General features: G+C 31.6%; 1 protein-coding gene across 1 annotated transcript; it reads right to left on the bottom strand.

Moving 5' to 3' along the window:
• Positions 1-1,075: 1,075 nt before the first annotated feature.
• LOC120074750 (probable polyol transporter 6) lies at positions 1,076-3,394 on the bottom strand. Its single transcript, XM_039027982.1, has 2 exons — positions 2,807-3,394; positions 1,076-2,720 (listed from the first exon to the last, which is right to left on the bottom strand). Exons 1-2 carry the CDS (start codon positions 2,955-2,957, stop codon positions 1,330-1,332), a joined length of 1,542 nt encoding a protein of 513 aa, XP_038883910.1. The 5' UTR covers positions 2,958-3,394; the 3' UTR covers positions 1,076-1,329.
• Between the last annotated feature and the right edge of the window lie 5,805 nt (positions 3,395-9,199).

Below are 9,199 nucleotides of genomic sequence, written 5' to 3'. Positions count from 1 at the left end.
AAAATATGCATTCCTTACACAAAATCCAGAAAAAAAAAATCTATACATACATTTTTTAAAGAAATATCTATATATGCATGGAATAACGCCAAAAATATAAAAACCATACAAATAATATCTTTTTGTGAATATATATTTTGAAGTTAACAGATAAATAAGTATATCCATATATTTATCATTATTTTCTTCATTTCTTCTTCTTATAGGTGGATATATGATATATTTCAATATATATATATATATATATATGGTATATGGAGCAATTTCTTTCAACTTGTCATCTACATATTCACCATCAATCTTGACGCAAAACATTTTTTAGGACCAACAACATGCATATTAGCTACCTAAAAAATCATGCATATTAGAAACCAAATAGCTCTAATAAAGAAATTGTTGAAAAGAGAGAGAAAATCCAAAATGTGAAAGTGATGATATTTGAAATCCTCAACTTATCGAGTTTCTAAAACTCTAAAGGATCAATGCTTTATTAATGAATTCAGACACGTGAAATATTTTTTGGACTATTTATGATAATTTCAGAAGTTATTTCATATTTGATTGTATGAAACGGGCTATTTCCAAGTTGGTGGTTATAATTCAATTTAATTTAGGTTAAAGCATTTATAAAACAATATATTATAGTTTTAGTCTATATACTTTAAACATAATCAATATTCAATCTAATAAAAAGAATCTAAAAAAAAAAGGCCTACTAGTTAAATATCCTCTATCTAAATAGACATTATAGTTAGTTATGTTCGTCAACTACTTAAACCGAGTACGATTGTGACTCAAACACCATAAATTTTTTCTCTCATGATTGGCTTTTCATTGCAATTTGAAAATAACTTTTTCTTGTGAGTCTATAAACATGCCCGTCATTGATACTAGGGGCTATTTGAGAGGTTGAAGTATAATCAAATTATTGGAAATCAAAAGAGTATTGGAACGTGTAAGATAACGACGACGAAACGAAAAAGAGATCATAAAGGATGAAAATGGTGGGAAAGAACGTTTAGTTGAAAAGTGAGAAAACGGAATAGATTTAATATTACAAATCGGACTCAAAACGCTCAACTCAAACATAGTTTTAGATTACATATCATTCCAAACACATTCTATTACAACAAAACAAACCACCCCTATATGATAAGGAGTTAATACTCACGTAGTACTAGATTTTATTTCCGTATGGTAAAACCCATTATTAAAAAAAGTGATGATAATTGGAGAATTTTAGCTCAAATTACAATTTTCAAATTACAAAGAACCGGTACACGAAGAAGATTGCCTACATGTCGTTTTCTTCTTTGTGTGGCTTGAAAACTACACGTAGTCTCTTGCTTTACCATCTTCATTGTATACGGGCTCTTCATTTTTGCCGAATAACTTTTCTATCTCTTCCAACGACTTCCCTTTCGTCTCCGGCAAGAAGAAATAGAAGTAAATCAGAGCTACTACACAGATTCCGGCGAACATGAAGAAAGCCCCACCAATCGTAATTGCTTCGTAGATCGAAATGAAACTCATCGAAATTGTCGCATTCATCAATCTGTTCACCGCAATTCCAATGCTCGCCCCTTGTGCCCTCAATTTCAACGGAAAAATTTCAGTGCTGTACACCCAAGTAATCGGCGCCATTCCGGCCGAGTAGAAGGCGACGTACGTATAAACAGAGCATATGCTCAGAACCAACGCCCAAAGCAATTCCCCATTTGAATGTTCCACCATTGTTAAAGCAAACCCTAACATAGAGAGCGCAACTGTCATCCCCGTTATGCTTATAAATAGCAGCCGCCTTCTTCCGATTTTGTCAAGCAAGAACGTAGCGACGAGGATGAACGACGTTTTGATCACTCCGACGCCGACGGTCGCCAGTAAGAGCTTGTCCTTGCTTGTGACTCCGGCTTTCTTGAAAATTCTAGGGCTATATAATATAACTGCTTCAATTCCCATAGCGTGTTGGAAGAAATGCAGGCCAATCGCCGCCACTAGAATCCAACGCACGGCGACGGTTGGAGACAATAATAGCTCTCTCCAAACCCCCTCGCCGTGAGTTTTTCTATGCATTTTCACTACGTCTTGTTCACAATCCTCGGGGATTCCAGCGGCGAGTTTAATGTCTTTGAATCGGAGCAATGCTTCTTCCTCTGTATTCGACACTTTGGATAGAACTTCTTTGGCGTCTTTCAACCGACCCTGCAACACTAACCACCGGGGAGATTCCGGCATTCTCAAAACTCCGAGAGCTAAGACGAGCGAAGGAATTGCTGCAACTCCAAGCATCATTCTCCAGCCGATTTTCACACCCATTTTTCCGAAGGCGTAATTTGAGACATACCCCGTTAAAATGCCGAAGCTGATGCAGAACTCTGGTAATGAAGTGAGCAATCCTCTTGATGATGGAGATGAAATTTCTGCTGCGTATACAGGGGCAATCATTAACGCAAAACCCACTCCAATGCCGGTGATACACCTCCCCAGCATCAAGATTGCGTAAGTTGGGCCGTACCCCATCAGAGTAGCGCCAATCATGAAGATCACCGATGCTAAAACAATCGTGTACCGGCGGCCCATTATGTCGGAGGTTCTTCCAGCCATCAACGATCCCACCAGTGCGCACACGTTCAAAATTCCAGCTAAAACTTCCACTTGAACCTCGTTGATTTTCATTTCCTCTTTAATGAATATCATAGCTCCACTCATAACACCCGTATCTGCATAATTGAATTTTCAGGTGTAATTCATCAAACATTTCTCTCTTTCTGTTCTTCACAAGGATAAAAAGGAAAAAAGAACTTACCATAACCAAAGATGATGGATATAACGGAGGCAACAATAGTACAGGCCAAAGCATATTTATTGACTTTGTTCTGAGTTCCAGTGGTGGCTTCTCCATCCAAACCACCCACTATTTTCCTCTCCATTTTGGTTGTATCTTCTTCTCCGATCATGGTTTGTTTCTCAGAAAGCTTATGTTCTTCACAATTATGTAGTATAGAAAGAACTCTATTATATTATGAAGATAAGGAAAGAAACTGAGGGGGAAGTCCAAAAGAATTTGGTTTTGAAGACTGAATCGGTTTGCTTTTTATTCAAGAATCGATGTGCTATTTCTGTTGAATATAGATAAGAATGATAAGAACTACTTGAAGATCAAAGAGAAAAATGGTGATGAAGATGAATAATCTGATCGAACAGTATTGGTTCTAAATCTTGGTCTTCGCCTAATGAAAACCAATTTTGTTGTAATTCGTCTTCTAATCAAACTGCTTTTAGTTTCACAATTTAAGATAAAAATGGTAATATCTGTTTGAGTTTCAGTCCTGACTTCTAGCCTGTCGAGTGGTCACTCTCTAAAATCGGGATGGTAGTTTTGTTTTGTTTGTTTTGTATGGATTTATATTAATCAATTGATGTCTGTGTTGTGGATATGTATTTTTGTGTTGTTTATTTATTTACTTGTATATATTGGATATAACTACAATGTCAAAGTGGGTTTCAATCACTGAGTCACTCACTAAATGTGTATTAATTTCAAAACTACCTTACTGTAAAAAGTTTAAAATTTTATGTGAAAATTAGTTTTTTTAAAAAAATTGAAAATTGGAATGTAAACGGATCTGCCAAAGACTCAGAATTATATTTCATTTTAGGTCATTATCATATTATTTTAGATCTCAAATTTCCTTTAAAAGTCTAAAAATTGGTCAAATTTCGTTCAAAAGTCTAAAAATTTCTACGCCCAACAATAATTTTGAAAAGGTAAAATTATATGGCAAAAAGATATGAGTATTTATTTTTCTTTGAAACACGTAGAAGTTTAAGAGTATTTATTGTTATTTTATGATATAACTTTGTTTTAAAATTAATCATTTGATATACGTACACATGTATTTTTATTTGTTTATTTAATTGCTTGTATATATTGGATAAACTAGAATGTGAAAGTTGTTTCATTCACCGACTCAGAAACTCCTAGTAACATTTATATGTGGTCTTTTTTTTGATATAGTTGTTAAATTATCTAAATTTTCATATTGGTGTTTATTTATCTTAAATATTCAATTTGTATTGAATAAGTTTTACTTCTTTTTAAACTCATGTATCGTACCTGAAATTAGACTTTAAGATTCTATTGCATAAAATTCAATTTTTTCCCTCTAAAAAGTTCAATTTTATATTTAATGTATCCATTATCAATTATTTTTAAAAGAAAAGACTGAATATACGAAGATTTTATTAATTAGGGTGATAGTCAGTTTGGTTTTCTCAACTTTTGGGCCAATCGAAAATCAAGTCAAACCGATCCATTTTATGTTTAAAAAAAAAAAAAATCAAACCAACAAGAGTGCACCTTCCTTTTTAGTAGTTCAATTATGAAAACTCACATACTATAGGTTGCTTCATGAGGAAGAACTTCTTGAACGAGCACATCAAAGATTGGACATGTTTGATCGTGGCTTGTTGCAACTTCTTGACTTTTGATCATGTGATAAAGACATTTATATCTTACTAGTTGAGTTAGGTTTAAATTGACTTGTAATGTTTTTGTTTCATATCAATTGTTTGACGGTTTAAATTACGGTTATCAATCAAGTCAAATTTGATTAACTTTTATTCCATCACTTCACCAAGTTAAAATACACAATTTATCTTCAAATTTTTAAAAAAATTCTTTTCAAAATTTACAATGTGATTTCCAAATCACATATTTTCTCATTTGTCCAATCCATAGGTTGAAGAGTCATTTTGAAACTATTATATTTGATTTCAAAAGTAATTTTATAATTACCAAATTAATGAAAATGGTTTTTGTGAGGGCATACTACCAAATTAATTTTAAAAAATATCAATACATAAGTGCTGCAAATATTACCTAACCAAAAAAAAAAAAAAAGGGTCAAATTTTGTGGGGTGGTTTCAAGAAAATTTCTTCATTAAAAGCACATTTCAACTCATGGTTGAAAAATTAATTTTAAAAGACAAATTTTTAAGAGTCCATTGGTTAATCATTTAGTTTTTTTATTTTTAGTTTTTGAAAATTAAATCTACAAACACTACTTTTGCTTCTAAATTTCTTCATTTATTATATATGTTTTACTAATGGTTTAAAAAACTAAGTAAATTTTGAAAACAAAAAAAATGGCTTTTAAAAACTTGTTTTTTTTTCTAAGAATTTGGCTAAGAATTCAAATATTGTAGTTAAGAAAAATACAAATTATTATAAGAAAATAAGTTCAATTTTAGAAAATTAAAAAAGAAAAGGAAATAGTTACCAAACAGAACTTAAAATTCCTTCTTTGTTGACATTGGTTAGTTTATTTCATTTTTATAAACATGTTTAAATTAAATTTATAATTGACATATATAATTAATTTTATTAATAATAATGCTAATATAATAATTTATTCTATTATCATGAATTAATATGAAAAACCATAATCTTTTTTTTAAAAAAATGAATAAATTATAATTATATTTGCTCAAATCCCTTTTTATTGATAATATATATTAACATCATAAATTATTTATTAAAATAATTAACTAGTCTTTAAAAAATATTAATTAATTAATTAATAATAAAATAAGTTAATTTTTTTCAATTAAACAAACTTGTACACTTGTACTTTTAATTTTAATCTATAATCATAGTTATTTTTTAAAATTAAAAATATTGTTTGCTGGTTTAAAATCAATTAGTTTATATCAACTTCTTTTGTATATATACAAGTCTTATAGTTGTCATCAAACAATTAGTTAATTAACTCTTCAATTAACAAAACTACAAAAATAATAATTAATTAATTACCAATATCTCTTTTAATAAAAATTGATAATATAAATGTTCGATATAAAAAATTTAATTGATAATGAATATATTAAATTGTAGGGTGAGTGGATAAATTTAGTTAAATTTTTATTGTTTAAATTTGATTTAATAATTTATTGTAATAAAAATAAATTAACAAACAAAAATTAATTATTCTTTTGTATATATACAAGGCTTATAATTGAAATTAAACAATTAGTTAATTAACTCTTCAATTAACAAAATTACAAATATATATATATTACCATGATTTCTTTTAATAAAAATTGATAATATAAATGTTCGATGTAAATAAATATTAGATTGGAGGGTGTGTGGATAAATTTAGTTAAATTTTAATCGCTTAAAATTGATTTAATAATTTAATGCAATAAAAATAAATTAACAAATAAAAATAAATTATTGAAATTAATTTTTATTAGTTGTATACTTTATAATTGCATAAAAAATATATAACACATTCTCATATATCCATCCTATACTCATTCCCATACAATATATACTGTTCAACATAAATTACAGTATATATCATAAATTTCATTTTAAGTAATTAGAAATCCCAATAAATCAAAATTTAACAATAGCTCCCTAACAGAAATCATTAATTCACAATTAATTTAATTGTTTCAAATTAATTTTCAAACCCAATCATTTCAAATAAATAAATATATCTAAATAAAAAAAATATCTTTCAGACCTCATTTATATCAAATAAACAAATAGTTATATCACAGTATATATATAACTTTAGGGTTAAAAAAACAGAAGAGGAAAAGTGCTCATAAGTTTATGGTGGGCCAGAATCTTCCTCCATCTTCATCTCTTATTCTTGATGAAGCCCTTACCACCGTCGCCTATCTCCATCTGCCGTCGTTGGACGGTTCGAGTCTCTTCACTTCTCTTCACGAAGAAACCATACCATTCAGCTTATCCATCGATCGTCTGCAGGTTGCTACTATCGCTCACCACCCACCATCGCCACTTGTCAGTGTGGTCGCCAATGTTGCAATCTGTAGCTCGACATTGTTGCAGGTTGTGTGTAGGTGAGATATGAGAAAGATGAAGAAGATGAAGAAGAAAGATTGAGAAAAACAAGAATTGAGAAGATATTTGATTATGGTTTAATTGAATTATTTGAAAAAATATTTTGGTTTAATTAAAGATTGAACGTGAATCAAATGATAAAAGGGACGTCCAACGCCTGCTGTTAAAACAAAAATTCTTCCCGTTTTTCCTCTATTTTTCTTCAGCATTTCGTTTTCCACTATTTGGTTGTTATTTTTCAACTTTCTCTCTCCTTGTTGTTATGTTTAACCAATGTTATTATGCCAAGTGGTTCTATATATTCTAATAAATAGAAATTACATGATAGGAGCTATCAATTGTTGAGTGCCTATCGTTTAGCAAAATTATTTCCTCTCTTCTGTCGTTTAGTCTCCCTCGTCTCTGTCGTTTAGTCTCTCTCGTCTCTTTCTCTCTATCGTCTACATGGTATCAAAGCTTTAAGCATCCTTTTTCTTTCTTCATGGCGTCGAGCTCGGGAACATCTGAAGAAGATTTTACTCTACCAATGACATCAAACCCAGGTATTCATTCAACAGTTCCACCTCCAATCAACACTCTATATCTTCTCCATCGTTTACTCCACCTACTACTCAATGCATTCCTCCCCCTGCTCGAAACCCATTTTACCTTCCTCAATATGGCCCTCCACCACCGCCCCTTCACCCTCAGTATGTCGGCTTTCCCACCCATCATTCTTTTCCAACTTAGGTACCGATTAATCCATTCTCCACACTCCCATCCTTGCAATCTCCCGTAGCAAACTTCCCTCACATGTCCCAATCCCTCACTGTCAAACTATCTTCTCTGGAAAAATCAGCTTCTCAACTTGATCATGGGCTACGGCCTTGAAATTTTCAATGACAGAACCTATCTCTAGCCACCTAAATACCTCGATCCTCAGCGACATCTCAATCCTCATTTTTGTTATTGGCAGAAGTGCAATCGTACTATCATGAACTAGTTTTACTCCTCTCTTAATGAAGATAAAATGGGTGAAACTATCGGGTACGAATCAACATTGGAGATTTGGGAAGCGCTTCAAACGGTTTATGAGTCGACTTCAATAGCTCGGATTATGGGACTGCAATCTCAGCTTCAGAAAATAAGAAAGAATGGCATCAGTGTATCTCAGTATCTCGCTAAGATTAAAGACATTGCAGATAAATTTGCTACCATTGGAGAACTTTTGTGTCACACCCCGTCCCAGACTACCCTTTGAGCCTAGGAAAGGACATGATTACAGCAGTTATCAACCCTTTTGTAGACACTTACTGCCTAATAACTCTTGCGGAATAACTCTAATACCAACATATAACTCATATACAGCGGATGCCTTGTAGGCCAAAAAATTTATTAATTCAAAAACATAACATGTTTAGAGTAATTACATCACTAGATTTACAAGTCTCGATGCCCAAACCCTAGTCCCTGTATGCACAACTGTAACATGTGTACAATATTTACAGTAACCACCTAAACAGACGGGTTACAATATCTTTATTCTTTAGTGGCGGAGTAGATGCAAAGCTATCTCTTGAGGATTTGACCGCTACCTGGGGGAAAGGAAAACATTTGAAAATGGGGTGAGCTTGCTAGCCCAGTGAGTGACTTAAGAAAGATAACTGATTCTCATGCAAAAGTCTCAATAAAGAGATTAAACTGAAATATAAACTTCTATAGTAACCTTGTACTGCAGTATAAACATTTTCCAAACATAAAACATATAAAGTTGTTTTTATCAGAAAACATTAAGACTGTTTCTTAGTTGAGAATAACTCTACTGCGGTTAAATCCTAACACCAACTGCTAGTCAAGAGAGAACCCTTTTGCTCAATCTCTGTCTTCAACTACCTATGTGCACGTGGCCATACTAAGTACCGTCATACTTAGGTACTTCTGCTTACATACCTTCTCAAAACTTGTCCTTAAGTATCGAGCTGCTAAGATACCTTCTCAAATATCCTTCGGTACCGCATTTCAAGTAAAACTAGTCATAAATGACTTTCTCTTTAAAGCATGTAAAGTATAACACATATAAAACATGTCTTTAAAGATACTAACGCATGTTGGTTGTATTTAACACACATAATAGTTTTTCAATAAACTTTTCATACATGCATGCGTTTAAAACATAACTCATGGTTTGCTTAGAAATTATTTTGTAAAACTAGCTAGCATGAGAATAATCTTTCTTTAAAACATTATTTCTTTAAAACATTGTAAATATTTTTAGTCACTCATCTTATCGTCTAGGAACTTCTCACTCTAGAAGTTCTTTGTTTACCTCGGGCTCCCTTT

The sequence above is a fragment of the Benincasa hispida genome, chromosome 3 (genome assembly GCF_009727055.1).
Source record: "Benincasa hispida cultivar B227 chromosome 3, ASM972705v1, whole genome shotgun sequence".
In the NCBI taxonomy this organism is placed as follows: Eukaryota; Viridiplantae; Streptophyta; class Magnoliopsida; order Cucurbitales; family Cucurbitaceae; genus Benincasa; species Benincasa hispida.
Note: the sequence above shows the minus strand (reverse complement) of the source record. Positions and strands in the feature narration are given on the sequence as shown.

Bases quoted from the DNA above. Each gene is read 5' to 3' on its own strand.
- LOC120074750 (XM_039027982.1), bottom strand. From the start codon at position 2,957: ATGATCGGAGAAGAAGATACAACCAAAATGGAGAGGAAAATAGTGGGT. The intron at 2,721-2,806 runs GTAAGTTCTTTT...TCAATTATGCAG, and splicing joins ATCCATCATCTTTGGTTATG to ATACGGGTGTTATGAGTGGA.